The 18,456-nt window shown below is 38.8% G+C and overlaps 2 protein-coding genes across 2 annotated transcripts in view; both read right to left on the bottom strand.

The window, feature by feature from the left end:
• LOC141590667 (cellulose synthase A catalytic subunit 8 [UDP-forming]) overlaps window positions 1-18,456 on the bottom strand; it is a 43,496-nt gene that overhangs the window by 5,161 nt on the left and 19,879 nt on the right. The window contains exons 2-15 of the mRNA XM_074411237.1: window positions 9,244-9,632; window positions 7,732-7,828; window positions 7,408-7,469; window positions 7,245-7,301; window positions 6,451-6,510; window positions 5,758-5,814; window positions 5,445-5,487; window positions 4,766-4,843; window positions 3,901-4,216; window positions 3,367-3,517; window positions 2,835-2,921; window positions 618-801; window positions 429-508; window positions 3-60 (exon numbers count right to left, since the gene is read on the bottom strand). Coding sequence (XP_074267338.1) covers window positions 3-60; window positions 429-508; window positions 618-801; window positions 2,835-2,921; window positions 3,367-3,517; window positions 3,901-4,216; window positions 4,766-4,843; window positions 5,445-5,487; window positions 5,758-5,814; window positions 6,451-6,510; window positions 7,245-7,301; window positions 7,408-7,469; window positions 7,732-7,828; window positions 9,244-9,357 — 1,444 coding nt within the window. The 5' untranslated portion in view covers window positions 9,358-9,632. The remainder of the gene's footprint in view (window positions 1-2; window positions 61-428; window positions 509-617; window positions 802-2,834; window positions 2,922-3,366; window positions 3,518-3,900; window positions 4,217-4,765; window positions 4,844-5,444; window positions 5,488-5,757; window positions 5,815-6,450; window positions 6,511-7,244; window positions 7,302-7,407; window positions 7,470-7,731; window positions 7,829-9,243; window positions 9,633-18,456) is intronic.
• LOC141590666 (uncharacterized) lies at window positions 9,634-10,107 on the bottom strand. Its single transcript, XM_074411235.1, has one exon. The coding sequence runs from the start codon at window positions 10,105-10,107 to the stop codon at window positions 9,634-9,636; it is 474 nt and encodes a 157-aa protein (XP_074267336.1).

Raw genomic sequence — 18,456 nt, 5'->3', positions numbered from 1 at the left:
ACCACTATCCACTGTCGATACACTGCTGATATGTCTTGCATGTACTCCATCATTCTGATTCTGTTTTAATCAACCACATGTGAATTTAACTTCTGTAAAGTTTACATGATTGTCTACAACAACATTCAGGGTCTAATGTACATATCCCTTATTCTCTACCCCTACGTGGATTTGACAGATATACTATGTTATTCAGACTCGGTTAAAAGTATCCAATGAAAACCTAAGAGATAAAGCCGAGATGGGTGAAACCGTGCAAGGGGTAATAAGAAAAATCAGAGTAACATAGCATATAGGCTGTTTACGGATGACCATAGTGAAAATTGTGCGCATTTGGTGTTGACAACATAAGATATATGCCTATGAAAATTTAGCATTCAAAGAAGAAATAGCAAGAAAAAATGTCTTTCAATCCGAAATAGTCATACCTGGTCATTGTTGATATAGGTAGTCATTGTGTTACGACCACCGGATCCCTCAGTAGCAGCCTCATCATAAGTTGAAGCATCTGCAAGAGATCGAGCCCATGCCATTAGCCTTAGTTAACCGATACATAAGGTATTTGGGAAACGAAGGGAGTACATTTCAAGCTTGGGAATCACAGAAAGACGATTTACCTACATAGGGAGCAGCACAACGAAAGCAAGCCTTCTTACCCTCTTTAATCTCATAATCAACACAAGCCTTACAAACCGGGAAATTACATTCATGGCAAGCCACAAACACATTTCCATTTCCATCAAACCCGACTTCCTCACCACAAGTATTACACCTAGGAACATCAGACGCCATCATCTTCGACTACTTAAACCTCGTTCTCAACCTCAAACTCGTGATCCGAAACTAACCCTTTAAAGTTTTCATAAGAAGAGGAAGGATATATAGATTGCAATGTGAGTGAGGAAGACAGGGAAGTGCATGTATTATGTAATACATAGAATTTGGTAGGAGACTAAGTTGGTGTCATATTTTGGTGTGACTAATACTGCAAAGTAAGATGAGAAGCAACGTATATATGAATTTTTAAAAATTGCGGGAGTTTTAAGGAAAGAGTTTTTTCTGTTGAAAGAGGTACATCTTTCAACTAATTCACCATATTTGAAAACCCACTGCCTAACTATATATTTTATTAATAAATTGTAAATATATTAGTATTTTAATTTCATGCACAAATATGAATATAAAACCTAAGAAACTTCGAAAAATTATAATAAAAAGGTTAGAATGAGTATCATCGCTCATAAACTATTTCCAATGAATTAGAGGAATGACGGAATTATATTCTACTACCAAAACCAGAATGTATTGATATTAATAATGATTCTCAAAAAATTAGATAAATAAGTTTACACCGTATTTTAAATAATATTGCAAAAAAAAATCAACTCCATTATTTTTATCGGTTGAGACTAAATGGGTTACGCTCATCCGAACATACTCAAACAAACACCGATCTATATTAGTATGATATTTCACTTTGGTTGCATATCGAGCCATACACTTTTGGCACTTTAGTTTTATTGAAGGTCGAACACGTGAAAAATAGTCACACGAGAAACATGTCCGACACTCTGAGATCGTTCAAGTTCAGGCGACCATAAATAAACATTGGTGAGAAGTGAGCCCAACCCGAAGTTGTTCGTTCTCTAACATGTCCATGCCAATAATACTCGATCTTGCAATCAATTTTACTCAATTACGAGACAATAAAAGCATGAGAAGCATACATCAGTCGGAAATTGACGTCGCATTTGATGAAGACTAGTAGTAAATGAAGAAGTTTCTTCCAAATCTGAAGTTGGTACTTCACATTGCAAGGTAAGTTTAAATGTCCCATCTCTTAATTACCTTTCTCAATCTGAGGAAGACAGAAGAAAGTGAACCATCATTCATCACAATTGGTGTCACATAGTTTTACATAATAACACCACCACCAACCACATCGTGCCTCTGATGAAATCCAGAGGGCGTAGATATGTGAGTAGTTTTCACAGACCTTATTGAGATATCCACTTAGTAATGCCGCAAAACAGTTCAGAGAGTCATTTTGAAACTTTGGCCCCAATGGACGTGAAAAACCCGATTAAGTGCGAGTGTAGCAGGAGTGTTGGTGGTCCGTATCAAAAGCACCATTTCAAGGAGATATTCATTCCGTCTGACATAAAACAAGCTGAAGCTCTCTTGGCAAAAGAAACTATAGAACTCAGAACATTTACATACATATAAGCTGGCTAACTCATAAGTGCTTATTTATGACCTAAGTTCGGATTCAGTCGGCCTCAAAATCATCCTCGTGCCTGCCTTTATTCTAAAAAGCACATACATACCACCACGGTATTAAACTACTTGATCATTTATCAGTACTCCTGACCTAAAATTGTTGCACTACATATACAGCTGTTACTACCTAATAAAGAGCGGTATCAATAAACTTCAAACCTTGATAGCTCAATAGCGATGTGGTGCCGCAGCCAATATTAATGCCATGCATACAACAGGTGACATGGTTGATTCAGGTCCTGGACACTGCAATCTGGGATGAACCCCAAGCTAAGGCCTAAGAGCAAATGCTTTCCCATGTTTAAACCTTCCTCAGTATTACAAAAGTCTCTTTGTATTTGGTTAAGTCAACATCGCCTTTAAAACCTAATTTACTTTTTTCTTTGAGCCGGAGAGAGACATGCCTCAAACTCCAAAACAAGAAGCTCTAGGAACTCAATCTTACAGTAAGTACATCACTGGCTTTGTATATCTAAATGTGTTTTAGCCAGACCGAGATGTAAAGGTAAAACTTTTTTTTGGAAGAAATTCAAAAATAGCAGAAAACTTACTTAAGAGACAGTATACACCTTTACCACTTTAGATGTGTCACAGACAACAAGATTTTCTGAATCAGCCGGGGTGGTGCAAAGCCAGTTTACCTGACAAAAACATTGACGTGAGAATACAAAACAGCAGAAACAACAAAGCCTCAATATATGCAAAAGAAAAGCTTTTGATCGGATAACATAAACAATAGTTTGACATGGTTTAAACCTAGATTTAACCAAATATGTTGGACTTGATTTCCTAGGAATCCAAACTCAGGGAGGGAGGGCCTTGACACTCTTATAGTTCAACCCGGCTCGAATCAAGATTACAATGGACTAAGCAAACAAGAAAAAAAGTGAATAGAAGAAAATGGAAAAAACATCAAAATGTTGAAACCTGTTGTATTGAGATAAAGAGATTTCAAATTAGAAAAAAAAAAGGTAAAGAAATTTAAAAAAGAATAGAGTATCACATAAGGCAAAATATGTCACAGTAACATTAGAGCAGGAAAAAAATCCAACAAAAAGAAGGCAACCAGCGGAGGAAGATAATTACTTTTTTCTGGAGATTAATGCTAACGGCAACATTTGTGCTTGCGCAGGTTGTAGTCTCATCAAGATACCGGGACCAATCCCAAATCTTCACTGACTTGTCATTTCCTCCGGAAATTAAAAGCTTCCCTTTCTCCCCGAAAGATGAAAATGTTCTGAAAATTCAACAGAAACAGCATAGCATGATGTAACTTATACCCCTCCATAACACAATGATCTTCTCATTTTACTATACCAAGAGTAAACTTAGACCATAGTATATGTCGGAAATACAATTTTGTGAAAGATTTTATGATAATAAATGTCATTGCTTTGGTATCATATTACTGAGTATAATCTTAACATGTTTAAGGTCAAAGTTTTGAGACTTTGACCCGATTAAGTGAGATGGGTAGAAAATTGCAAAACCGAGGGTGTAAATAGTAACAGAAGTTGTTAAATTAGACCTGACAAAAGCTAGCAACTACTCTGAGAAAACTGACCCGAACCCCACAACCTGAGCAGATGGAACCCGAATATAGGGTGAACAAGAACTTACACGCATGAAGCGGAAGCCGAGTGACCTCCATGCGAGTATTCCAAATGCAATCTTTTCCAGTTCTGGCTCTCAGTGCCTACTGAGTTAGACGTACTTGAGCTGCCTTGAGTACTATTTTTGGATTTCGTGTTTCCTTTTGATTTGGCAACAGCAAGCTCTGATTCAATATTGATAATGCTAACAGCTCCATCTCCTCTTGCAACAGCACATATCTTTCCTGATCTCTCCAACATATCGGTTTCAGGAACAGCAATTGAATGAATAAATGGTGGGTTACAAAATTGTCCTTCCTTTCCATTTTTATGGTCTATTTTTCCTGAAAAGTAGAAAATAATCAGTTTACATTAGTGTCTTCAGCAAGCAAGATACATAATGCAAGCCCAATCTAATTTTCTTGGTGCAGCAAAACCTTTCTAATGATTATGGTCAGTAAAGATTCCAAGAGAAACACCAGCATAGCTCAACAATCAAGAGTCTATTCAAAATCATTTAGATAATCATTGAGTAAAGCCAAATAGAAGCATTTCAAGACCACCTTAGCATGGCACATGTCATCACAAGGCAGAAAAGAAACTAAAAAATTCTGGTGGAAAAACTGGCATCTCTGTTGAAGCATATAACATATGAGAAATTAAAAAAAATTAGGGCATAGTCACTCCTAGATCATCAAAGAACATTACAACTGTCACAAAATTACCTATTGCCGCCAGATAACACAGAAAGTGAGTTTCTTGACATAAAAACAATTAATAGATTAAAACATCGTGATTCTGAAACTCAGCAGGAAAAAAGTTCCGTTACTGAATGGAAACTTGGAAGCAAGCGAGTAATATACTGATTTGCATAGACATTACTTCGTACATACCAAAGTCCACAACAAGGAATGGACGCCCCTTGGAAAAATCCCACATAATCATCTTAGAATCCAAACCACCAGTAATAACTGTCAAGCAACAACAAAACTGGTCAGCGCAATTTTTGGCATAGCGAGATATCTGATATAAATTAGAAACAAACGCATATACTAGTTTTGTGTTAGTGTGTTACTAGTCATGACCAACTATTTTATAACCGGTTGAGAATAGATAGATACAAAACTGAATTGCTAATATACCATCAATATCTAAAATTCCAATGGACACGTCATCACTGACAACATTTACTCACATCAGTATTTCAATTGACTGGCGATATTATACCTGGGTAATGAAAGAGTCGGGGAAGTTATGACTCACCAATCCCAGAGATAATATTTCATTAAACTTTATTACCAAGAAAGGTGTGCCACCATCAGTGGGTTGGGCCATTGAGGTAATTGGCAAATCTGCCATTTGTCACTCTTAGAATGTACTTCACTGAGCAAGCTGCTCAAATCTCTAATATATTAATTTCATCAACTAAACCTCGTAATTGAACTGAGTCAGGAAATACGAGCCTTTTGATTACCAACTTCATAAAATCTCAACGAAAGATTATAATTATCAATTGGGCCACACGAATTACAATTATCAAACCCAAAGATTGCAGATTAACATAGCATTTACCTTCCCAAGGTTTCCAAGGAACAAATTGCACACTGCTACATATCTAGATATATAGGGTCAAGGCCACACACAATCACAATTCTTATTTGAGATAAATATTTTAAACGCTTGAAATTTTTATTTACAGATATAACTAATTGAAAAGAAGCATAAAAACAAAATAGGTACAAACTAAGTGCTGAAGCTCAACAGAAAAAACTGAAATTTGTCAATTTTGGGACTAGCTTATCGATTGAACTCGCGCCAAACCCATGAACCGTAGCATTATCAAGCGCATACAAGGCCAAAAAAGTAGATATAATAGAAAGGATACACTATCATGACCATTTCTCAATGTTTTGAAAGGCCGTCGTTGATGGATGTCAATTATCTGTAATGATGATGCCATAGCAAGAAGCTTAATCAATAATCAGAGAAGTTCTGGATTCTAGTGTACAATACAGCCAAATGCTTCGGAAGAAACGTAGCATAAATATGTATCCAATAAAATAAATGATTTTGCTAGCTAAAATTTTCAAGGGATCAGTAATTTCTTAAATCAATTTTGAGCAAAAAAACTTGGTAGTGAAAAAGGAAAAAAAGGAAACATCCTGTTTTTTTGTGTTTTGCCATCTCATTTATGACTTTGATAACAGTCATCAATTTATTAACGGAGAGCTAAGGTCACCATCCTCTTAAAAATGCTCCATGATTACATATCTTTATACTTATACCCGTTCGCACACCAAGAGAATACTTGGAAAGAAATTACAACATAATTCTCAAGACCAGCAAGCAAACAGACAGCAAAGGGAAATTACAAAACACGGTATACCATAGTCAACTGTACCACTGCAAATTATAAGAAACCAGAAGTAAATGCCCTTAAGAGATACAAATATATTACGTTAGAACTCAGTCTAAGGCATGTTGAGGAGCGTGGTTTGAGGACTACTCAGTCAATGGAGAATATCTAACACACACATCACGGGGCCCGGGCATGCTTAAATAAAGAAGACATTGGTACCTTCACATCACCACTATCATCTGCTGCAGCGAGAAAGGATGACTTCAAGTTGCATGATATCTGCACATGAATGAACAGGTAGCTTAGATGTTAGTATAAATATTTACAAATATGGAGTAACAATAATCCATGGACTTGGAAAGAGATTAAAGTCTAACATGGTAAACTGAATGATTGAAAAAGAGTTCACTACTTTGTTTGCACTTCCTCCATTCTTTAACAGCTTATACAATTGCTTCTTGATGATGGTGATAATCACATAACGGTAAATTTTATAATGTCGTTGAATTAAATATGCAGGTAGACATGTAGTAAAGCAGTTTTTTCTAATAAAACTCGTGTAGTATATAGTGTAGAAATTTAGAGCACTGGCCCAAAGGTTCTTTCTTTTTATTAGTAGCTAGAAGCGAGCACAGGTAACCAAGAAAGCAGATGAAGGATGACGAACAACACTTACCATCAACAATGAGAAATACGATATTAAATGGAACTTCTATCAAGATATCTAAATGTAGAAAGGGGAATTGATTTTCAGTTTTCTTCTTTTAGGGTGGGAGGGGAGAAATGTCAAATATGACCTCATGCATTTCGGAGCAGAGTTAGGTCTGACCTTGCTGCAGAGAATCTTATCTCTTAACCTACCCGTGACAAAGAAGATTTAAACAAACACCTTCAATAAAAAAATTATCAACAGTTAACCAAGTTCAGGACTTCGTAGCTGTGTATGACAGCCTCAATTTCAGCACGTTTCAGTAGAAAGAAATCCCAAACAATAAAACAAGACATTCTTTTACCTGGTTTATTTCATCTTTGTTATAGTTGTAGCTTTCCAAGGGCTTTTCCGGAGTAGCCTACAAGATCAACACCTCAGATTAGCTAATATATATGGAATGTACCAAAAGCGATCAGAAATTAAGGTTCCAAATTCCAACAAGCAACACAAGGCAAGATTAGTACCATTCGAACATCAAAACATCTGACTTCTGTCCCAGAGGATAAGTATATGATATTTTCATTGCCTGAAACAATCAATGAACATAAGTGACAAATATTATATCGAACAGAGAGGCAGCGAAGAAAGGATAGGCTCATCAAAATTTAACAGAACAACACAGCAAATAAAGCTAAACATGAAAATTGCACGCCAAATACATTCTAGTAGCAAGGCAAATACAAACATAATGGCATACGATATTTTCAGTGCAAATAGAAAAATATTAGTAATGAAGTAAATCAATGAAGAGTCTTTAAGAAACTTTTGACATGATCAGAAAAGCACACCTTGTTTAAAGCATATTGATGAAACAGCATCATCAGCCAGCTTCAAGACATGTTGCACATTTTTGCATCGTAAATCAAACAAGCAGACACAGCCATCCTGATGATGTTAAACAACAGTAGCATGGATTTTACCAACAGCAAACCATTTCGAGGAAAAAAAAAATATCACTGCACTTGCAATACACATATTCTAATATTCTTACAAGAATATAAACAGCAATTACATCCTTATCGAGTCATTTGCATAAAGAGGTCAAGGGGTCAAGCCAAGAGAGGGAGTAGGGGTAAATGGGTAATAGCACCCCCAAAAGTAAGCCTCTATGTTACCTTTAGGACTTGTTTGGAACAGGGGTAATTGTTATTAGATTAATAGAGCTCAAAGTTAAAAAGAAAACGGAAGAAATTGGTGGTGGAGGTGGAAGGTGGAAGGTGGAAGGTGGATTGAGAAATAAAGGGCAAAGTTACCCCATGAAAGAGGAAAAAAATTACCCTCTTTCCTTCCTAGAGTAATGTATTACCCCATATGAGCGCAACAGTTACCCCATGAAAGAGGAAAAAGTCGCCCTCTTTCCTTCCTAGAGTAATGTATTACCCCATATGGGCGCAATAGTTCCTCCCGACCTCCTCTTTCCACCTTCCAATTCCACCACCTACCACCGATGTCCTTCACTTTCCCCATATATTGAGCTTCATTACCCTTCAAATATCTACCCCTTACCAAACACGCCGTAAATATGAAATGATCACTAATGATATAGAGCACGTTACATACTACTTAGTAACAATGACACTTTCACGGTAAAATTATACTCCCTCCATCCCGGTCATTTGTTGTCCTTTTCCATTTTGGGGTGTCTAAGTCAATTGTTGTCCTTTCTATTTTAGGATTGCATTTGATGAGCAATTTGATCCTTCACACTCAATTTGGTCCACTTGTCATCTTATAATTGGCCCCCTCCTCTTTCCTTAGCCTTCGTGCCAAAAGCAAAGGACAACAATTGACCGGGACGGAGGGAGTAGTCAGTAATAGGAACCTAGGTCACTGATAATATATAAAGGGGTCGCATCAATTTTTGGTTAAGCTGGTTTTACAATAAGTTAAGCTTTGTTTGGATAAGAAATGTGCAGGAAAAAGGTAGGGGAGGGGGATGGAGTTGGCCCTCCAAATCTTTCCTTTGTTAAAGGTAAAATAATTTGACTTGTAGGCGGAAAATGGAGGGATTTATTTTCCTGCCCCTCTAAATTACTTCCTCCTAAATCCCTCCCTTCCCTTAAATCCCTTCCCCTCCAAATTCCGCTATCTAAACAAATTATTGTGAGACGATTTTACACATGTACTTCCACATAAGGGCTGAAATCCTATCATCTCCATGAACTACTAACCCTTAATACACCAATTTCAATTTAATTTAAACAATTTCAATATTTACCCTAAAAAATTAACAAGTTTCAATAATCAATTAATTAACAGAGTTACAGAAGTAAGTCTAAATAATCAAGAAAGAATAGTACCTCGCCAGCTGTAGCAAGGAAGCCATGGCGGTCACGAGACGAGATGCAGCAAGTAGCTGTAGATGTGTGTCCTTTCAATCTTCTCGGTTTCTGTTCTTCAGTTTCATCCGCCATTGTTAAAGCTTCTTGCTTTACTTAAACTACAACAATGGTGATTTTGGGTTTAAGGGTGTAAAGTGTGTGATGTTTTCTCCCCTTTTGGCACTCCTATGAAAAATTCTCCGAGCATTACTACCTTTCGTGTGGAGTTTGGGCTGTTAAAAAGAGCCCAAATGGTACGAACCCGATCAAATTCGACTTGTTTATAACCCGAGCACAAATGATGTTAATTCATTTTCTTTTAATGAACAAGATTTTTTTTTTTTTTTTTTGAGGGGAAAACCCGAAGGCTTACTTTAATATCGAAAGATCAAACAAAACAGCATCGTTCGCAGTCGGTGGTAAGACACTCGACCACTCCGTTCGACCAGAAATCCTAGGATAAATATGAGCTAAAGCATGGGCAACAGAATTGTTCACCCGACTCGAAAAAGACCAAACAACAGAATTAAAGTACTCGCTTAAACATAAGACCTCGTCTATAACTAGCATAAAAGAACTACGACCAGCTTGCTTCTTGTTGAGCGCTTCAATGACTTGTGCACAATCACTCTCCATCACAATATTCTTGTAACCCAGCCGTTTCGCTTCCTTGACACCTTCCGACACTGCTACAGCTTCCGCCACATGCGGCTCCCAAACTTGATCCTGCACGACAGAAATGCCCCACAAAACCGCACCCCTATCATCCCGACAAACAAGTCCAAGACTCACTCCTACCCCTTCACTTACCTCCGCATCTGCGTTGATTTTAACACACCCCATCGGTGGCAGTCGCCATCCTCTTGTAGACACCTCGTTTCTACACCTCTCGCAAACCACCCGGTGATGATTGGGCCGCATGTTTGATTCGCGGAACGATTTGTGACAGTTCGTAAGATTATCGTCAAGTGATTGCTCAAATATTAATGTCAACCTCTTAGTTGTCATCTACGTCCCGATACGGTCGTTTTGGCGGTAATTAGAGTGCATTTGAGTCCGGGTCAAAAACCGTCTCCATTTTTCGATAGTGTTAAATCCCGAGTCGAATGTTCGGAATGTTAGGATAATTCTATTCCATATTTCTCAAATTTTATCTTTTGGCAAATAATATCCCGTAATATTCAAAAGATAATCGAATCAATTCCGTCCTACCATAACTTAAACACGGAAATCTTTCTTAAACGGAGGAAACCTCACGGGAATAGACGCCAGTCTTTGCGCCTCTTCCAAGAGACGCATGGTGATCGCCTGCGCCTCTTCCCAGGCCCTTCTTTGCATGATTTACGTATCTTTTTTATATCTTTCCGAGATTCACTTCCAAAGAGTCTCCGAAACCCTAAACCTCCGCGTGATTAGTATAAATAGGAGCCTTCGTTCCTCATATTTCTCACGCGAGTGTCCGCCCTTCTCTTCTCCCTTTGCATTCTAGACTTCGTTCTTACTAATTGGCGCCTACGTGCTTGAACCTTCGACCACGTAAGCTCGGATCCTTCGGGTGACCTCTCCGTTGCATGACCGACCAATTTGACCACTACACTCAATCAATCTAATTAATCAATTTGTTAAATCGTTTTCCTCTTTAGAGGGCATTCTTTCCTTGCATTCGCGTCGAGCATTCACTAATCGATCTTCTTAGTTCATCTCGTTCCGTCAACATGTAAGTCTGAGGGTGTATAATTCTCTTTATTGTATTTATTCTATCGTATCATCATTGTAAGATTCACGTCGAAAGTACCTCATTAAAACCGATTTCTAAAACCGTCTTTAAAACCTTTTTTGCGGATTTCCAGTAGACAGACGTCGAGAAAAGACGCAAAGAATCGCTGCGCCTCTTCAAAGGAGCGCAGCACCTGCTGCGCCTCTTTGTGAGGCTGCCGCAGTTCCTGCTTCTTTTCTTCTTCCTCGTCCTCTGTAATTCGTCTTTTGTTTTATTTGTTTTCTTTTGTTCTTTAATTCGTTCGTATAATTATTTATCATTAATAATCCATATGTATATTATTCATTCACATGTTTTAATCATCTCAAATCCGACTTAAATCCTAAATAATCAATATTTACGGGTTTTCGTCATTTAAATTCAAACCCGGATTTTAGAAGTTCAATCTGTTCATATTGGGTTTCTGAGGTTCGTCATTGATATATTTGCATCCATGTTCGTGTTCATTCGTCATGTTTAGTCTAATTAATTGTTTAGTTTGTCCCATTCACCGATGTCACTAATTAATCATTCATTAACATCGACCCTTCACATAATTAATCCGTTTGTTTCCGTCTCATCCATGTTTTACTGTTTTTATGACTTTAATCGCATGTAAATAATCCATTAAATCACTTCCATCCGAGTCAAATAATTTAATCCATCATTAAATTTACCAATTAACATTAACGATTTGCAGTTCCGGCTTCACAGCCAGAACTCACCCTTGGAACAGACGCAGCAACTGCTGCGCCTCTTCCAAAGGGCGCGATGCTCTGCGCGCTGTTCGAGATGAGTTCGTCTCGAACTCCTTTTCTGCTTTGACGTAGTTTAGTTAGTTTACGTATTAATCAACTAATATCCGTATTATCATCCTAATTCCTGTTCGTTATTTTTTATTTACTTTATTTTTTATTCTTTTATTCCTTTTTTATCAAATTATCCGTTTTAAAGGTATTTTCGACATAAATCGCCTTTTCCAATGTAATTAGTGTAATTTTCATTATTGTAATTTATAATTATTTCTTTCATTGCTTGTATGCTCTCGCATGTAATTGAGCATTAAAATCCAACTTCGACCAAATTGCATGATAAACTAATTGTTCACCGACTTAGTTAATTCTCACATGTTAGGATTAATTTATGGATGTTGCATTGCATGCATATAGCCGAAAAGATATCAAGTATGAATAACTTCCCTAATCATTAGTAGAGGCCGCTATCGAGGCGGGCGGGATTAGGTGTTCGATCAAAAGAGCTTCCTAATACGTACCCTCACCCCTTACTCCAGATCTCCGTGAGCACCCGTGTTCATTGGCATCCACGAGAGTCATTCTAGACATAGAATGCTAAGGGTAACGATTGCTTAGTGTTCATGTCACTACTTTGTGTCTTGACATGACACGAGGTATTGAACGGTTCCAATTTCCCATAAAAATTGGTGGCGACTCCATACAAAATGCAAACGCTTGTCCCTCGTTTCTCAACCAAGCGCCCCGTGGCGGCCCGCTGTCACGGTTTGGCGACTCATTGGGGATATACACTTACGTGTAGCTAGGGTGAAACTTGAACAAGGTTAGGGAATAAGTTTGTACAAGACAATTGTCGGTTTTCATAACTCGGTCTTCCTAGACCGTTTAATCCGGCCTTCCTAGGCCCAACCCAACCCATTCGACCAATCGTCCCGTCTAAACGGTCCTAATTCTTATTTGGGCCTAAGGATGGATAGCGATTGACGTCATCCATACCATGATGCTTACTCTTGTTTGTATCAAGGGCCTTCACTACTTGAGGAAATGGACTAGGAATCGGCCTTACTCTTGTTTGGCACGAGCCTCTCCACAGACTTCGGGTTTGATGGTTCGGTATGGCAACCCACCCTTTAAACCAAAACCCTTCTAAATGCACTCAGCATCCCGTTATAATGCTTGTATAAATGTGTAAACCTTACGTGATCACCATTTCAAAACAAATCATGACGAATTTTCAAAAAAATCAAAACCCAATTTCAATCGAAAATTTCGAAAAAAGGGGCCTTTTAATTAGCGCAAAATCCGGTCAAAACTCTGTCCGTTTGTCGTGTCAAAATTCGGGCCACAAGCCCATTTCAAACCTCACCTCGAGTTCATTCCTACAACTACACTACAGTTGGCTAGGACACACATTTTCAAAGACCTCGTCTTTCTTCAAAAATCACTCAACACAAGTGGCACACACCCACTTCACGAGTCAAAACTTTTCCTCTTTTAGCAAGTGTGATAGAATGGTCGATCGTGTTTTGATTCGTCGCCGATCTCTTATCCAGTTTCCAAGATGCCTGGGTCAAGTGATGAAACAAACCTCCAGCAACTTCAAGAAAATAGTGATCGAATCCTAGCCGCGATAGCCCAAATGCAAATCACTCAAGAACAAACCTATGACCGCCTCGAACTTATCGAAGGCCGCATCTTTGATGTAGAGGGAAAGTTACCTTCTCCTGAAAAAGAAGTACTACAATTTTATGATGACGAGTCTAAAAATGAGAACCCTTTCCAAGGGACGACCGCAGCTGAGAAAAGACTCCAATATCTAGAGGAGCAATTGATGTACCTTAAGGGGAATGACATTTACAGGGAGAACAATCGTAAGTATGAAGCCGTCAATTCCAAATTGCCCACTAACTTTAGCATGACGGATATCCCTAAGTTTAAGGGACAAGAGAATCCTTTGAACCACATCCGCGCATTCAAGGACTACATGTCTATCAAAGGCATCAAACCCGAGATGTTCTTAAGGATCTTTCCTTCATCTCTCGACACCATCCCGAAGCAATGGTTCTACACTTTAGATCACAAAAAGGTCGCTACTTGGGAGGACGCCGCCATCGAGTTTTCGAAACAATACGCGGATAATGCCGAGATCCAAGTCAACATGCGCACTCTAGAGGTTCTTACCCAAAATGACAAAGAAGGATTCACCGACTTCCTAAGTAGGTGGAGGAAGACTAGTACCCAACTAGTTGAACGCCCGGATGAGGCCACTCTTGTGGAAAAGTTCGTGGACAATCTCAAGCCCATATATGCCAACCATTTGAGATATCAAAACATCAAAACCTTCAAAGACTTAACTGTACTAGGGACACGAATTGAAGACGACATCCGTAAAGGACTCTTGTCCAAAACAGTAGGTCGAGGATACCAAGGGTCCACAAGTCGTTCATACGGCTCTACTAGCAAGACCGACGAAGTTAACCTTCTCGAGCCATCCAAGAAAACTAGCCCACCAAGGAAGTTCACAAACCTTGGAGATACATACTCCAACGCTCTAAAAAGACTAATGAAGCAAGGTAAACTCCAACCCATTGGGCCTACTGATGTAGGGTTTTGCCGTCACTTCCCAATCAAAAACAATTTATAAAGAACCAAATAAAAGTAGTATTTATTCGGGTGTCGAACACAAAGATGGCGGGGGTTAGATACTTGGTTTGTTTAAGTCTTTAGTTTAGTCAAACAAAATAAGAGGTTGATTTATCTAAAACTAAGATGCAAACAAGTTAAATTAAACTAAATGAGATTGTATTCAATTGATGGAAGGCTAAGGTCTTTGGGTTCACAAAGGGCAATTAGGGGGAGAAACAAGGTCTAACAAGAGAAGGGTAATAATAGTGGTAAAGGGTTTAAGACTAATTTCTTAGTCACCTTAAGCTCCTCAATAAGTTGTCACTTGATCGAGATGAACTAGCTACAAATAAAGCATAAAGACTACCCAATAGCATGAGCACCAAGACGGATCGAATGCATCAAAGAGATGTTCTAACTTTCATTAAAACTCATCTATAAGCACTTCTAAAACTATCTAATAGCACAATGCACCAAGGTAAGCCAAACATGTTAATGAAATGTCCAATTTTCATTGAGGCATTTCCACAAACACTTCAAATGCATTAAGAGTAGAAACCACATAATCACCCAATTCAAAAGGTTAACAACCCAAATTCATCCCCTTAATTACCCAAATTCCCCCTAGACCCTAGATTAGACTACTCACACATGTTCATGGGTGAGAATTCAACAATAAATTGCAACAAAACACAAGTAAACATTGTAAGCATGATAAAGATGGGAACTTTGAATGAATAACAATTAAACAACATAAGAAATGTAAACAAATGAAAATAATGTAAATAAAAGATGAGAATTATACCAACAAAGAGGAAAGGAACAAGCTTGGACAATAATGGAAGAATGAATTTCTTCTAGTCTCCCAAATACAACCCAATTAACTAATTGTATACTAATGAGAAATGGAGAACTTGGATAAATTAAAGAGCAATTACAATAATTTTTAATAAAGATTACAACTTGAGTCTAGGAAAATTGAAGGGAAGAAAATAATTTCTAGGGTTCTAAGATATTTAGAGAGAAAGATGAACTAAGCTAGTCTAATTTTCTATCTAATGTCTAATATGGTCTAATTGGTAGTTCTAGTGTCTTTATACTACTCTACTAATAATAATAATAATAATAATAATAATAATAATAATAATCCTAACACTCAAAAACCAATGCAACCGCTCATCGTGACAACATATGACACAAACAAAACAAAATTAAAGAGGAAGGGGAAACACGGGTGAAACACGCCAAAAAGGGTGCTGAGCCGGCTCACCGGCCGCCGGTCGTTAGACCGGCGCAAAACCCACTGTAACTTTGAGGTGAAAATGATAGGATTTAGAGCCGGTGAGAGATCGGCAGACGGTTGACCGGCTGAGAACCATCTTGAGATTTGTTGCGGAATGAGAGCCGGTGAGGCGGCTGCCGGTTGGCCGGCTGAGAACCATTTCCGGATGAATTAATGAATGCGAGGTGTTGTTGTCGCGGGTTGTTGGTGGTTGCTGCTGCTGAGTGACGATGAGTTTGATGGTGGTGTGGTGGGTGAATGTCGATGGTGGAGATGGTGAAATGAATAATGGTGAATGGTTGTTGATTTCACGGTGGATTTTGTGGTTAAATTGTGCAGGGGAGGTGTTAATGGTGGTATGTTAATGGAGGGTGATGAAATGGTGATGATGGTAGTAGAAGAAAGGGACAACGAAGAAGACATGGTGGTGATAAATGATTTTGGTTAATTGAATTGATGATGGAGATTAAACAAGTATAGGGAATTGAAAGTGACGAAGAGTAAGTGGAAATGTTGGTCAACTGGAATTGAAAGTTGACTTTTGCTCTTTATATGATGAATGTCTTTGTTTTACATATGGAGGAACACGCAGCACTTTGGTTACCTTGATTGGTCAAGGTCAACACAGCTCACCTTCACATCTTCTAATCTGCTTCAATTCTCGGCTATGTGATTCATCTCGAACTCGCCTTTGACTCGTCTTATTTCCGTCTCGAATTACTCTAACTCGAATCTCCTCTTTGTTATACCACCTCGCCTACAAAATATAAACAATAAAATATTATTAATACTAATATGATAAAAAATACGATTAATCATTAAATATGACTAAGACGGCTAATTATTATAAATTAGTAAATTAAATGAGCTATTTAATCATATAAGCACACAAAATCGAGTCGGAATTAGGTATAAATGCGGGGTAAAATGTAACCAAAATACGACTCATCACCTACTCCCGAACCTGAAAGGAAGTCCAAATTCTGGGACGAAAATTCCTACTGTGAATATCATAGAGGCAAGGGGCACGATACAGAAAAATGCTACAAGTTGAAACACGTGCTTCAGGATATGATTGAAGACGGTCGACTTCCAATTCCACCAGGAGGTAAACCCAACAACACTCAGAATCCTCTTGGAGTTCTAGTGATTACAAGTGACGAATCTACCTTAGATTGCTCACATCTCATTTCTCCCACCGAAGATGAAATTCACGCAATTGAGAAAGAAAGACTCTACTCTACCATCTCCCCTACCATTTCCGACTTCATCGCATGGGCAAGGAGTGTAGATAGACAAGTGTGGGAACTAGAGAATATGGTAACAAACTTACGTGATCCTAGGGCAACGCCTAAAGAACGCGTACCATTGACTTTCTCTCAAAACGCCACCATGCAAGAAGTAGTCGCCGTGGTCGACAAGCTTGTCAATCAAATCATACAACTAGAAAGTGACATCATAAGGATGAAGGAACTAGCTGCAATCAATGGGGTTTGGGCTGATGACGACGAGGATGAGTATCTCATCGAAAACTCCTTAGTCAAAGAAATAGTCCAAAATGGCGAAGACCAAGATGTGGATCACCTAACTCGCTCGGGTCGTCCATACCAAAGCACCACTCAAAACGGTCCAACCAATGTCATCACACCAAATGACAACGAAGACGACCCCACTGATCATTTGCTCAAGCAATTACAGAAAACCAAGGCTGATCTTTCAGTCTGGCAACTAGTGGCAAGCTCATTCCCACATCGCCAAGCTTTACTGCAAGCGTTGGCCAAACTAAATGTAGCGCATAACTCTACTCCCGAAGATGTAGTCAACTTGGTCTTCCAAGAATCACCGAGGTTAAGTAATCCTATTACTTTCTCAGATGAAGACTTGCCACCTTTTGGCGCTAGTCACAACCTTGCTCTATACATCACCGTCATTTGTCTAAAGAAGAATGTGCCAATGACCTTGGTAGATGATGGCTCGGTGGTCAACGTCATACCCCTCAAAACGGCATACAAATTGGGCATGAAAGAGTCGGATTGGACTCCCACCAATCAAGGTGTACGTGCATACGACGGTACACGACGAAAAGTGGTTGGACTTACTAGCCTAACCATAGCCACGGGACCAATCGAGCGAAAGGTCAACTTCCAAATAGTGGACATCGAAGCTTCATTCAACATACTACTGGGAAGGCCTTGGATTCATGCTTCCAAAGCAAAGAACATCCACCCTTCACCAAAAGATCAAGATCCCACTCAATGGCAAAGTTGTGACGATCACTTCGTCGCCTATCAAGGCAATAATTGAGAAGCAATCAAACAATCAAGTCCTTACGGATCCCATATATGAACTTGGGGGCTTCCAAAGTGTAAATGTCATAGAAAGTGAGTTGGCACCTTTATACTATAATCCCTACTCTAACTTGGTGGTCAACCACATGCTCAAAAATCAGGGATACTTCCCTGGAATGCCTTTGAACCCGATTCGGAAGAACACCTTCGCGCCATACAAGAAAGGCAACTCGTCGAGAATACCACTTGGACTAGGGTATAAACCCACAAATTTGAAGAAGTTCTTGAAATGCTCGCTCAAGTCCAAAATCGCAAGTATGTAGAAGTCCAAATGAGGCCATATCTCCCCACCTTAAATGGATACTTCGTTCAAGAAGGAAGTTCAGAACTCTTTCACGGGTTCCCCGAACCTTGGCATTACCTTGAGAGGAAGTTAGCCGGAATCGAGATCTTTCACGATTGCTATTTCATTCCTCCCGAAACGGTTCC

Source organism: Silene latifolia, chromosome 7 (genome assembly GCF_048544455.1).
Source record: "Silene latifolia isolate original U9 population chromosome 7, ASM4854445v1, whole genome shotgun sequence".
NCBI classification, from domain to species: domain Eukaryota; kingdom Viridiplantae; phylum Streptophyta; class Magnoliopsida; order Caryophyllales; family Caryophyllaceae; genus Silene; species Silene latifolia.
Note: the sequence above shows the minus strand (reverse complement) of the source record. Positions and strands in the feature narration are given on the sequence as shown.

Bases quoted from the DNA above. Each gene is read 5' to 3' on its own strand.
- LOC141590666 (XM_074411235.1), bottom strand. From the start codon at position 10,107: ATGGGGTGTGTTAAAATCAACGCAGATGCGGAGGTAAGTGAAGGGGTA.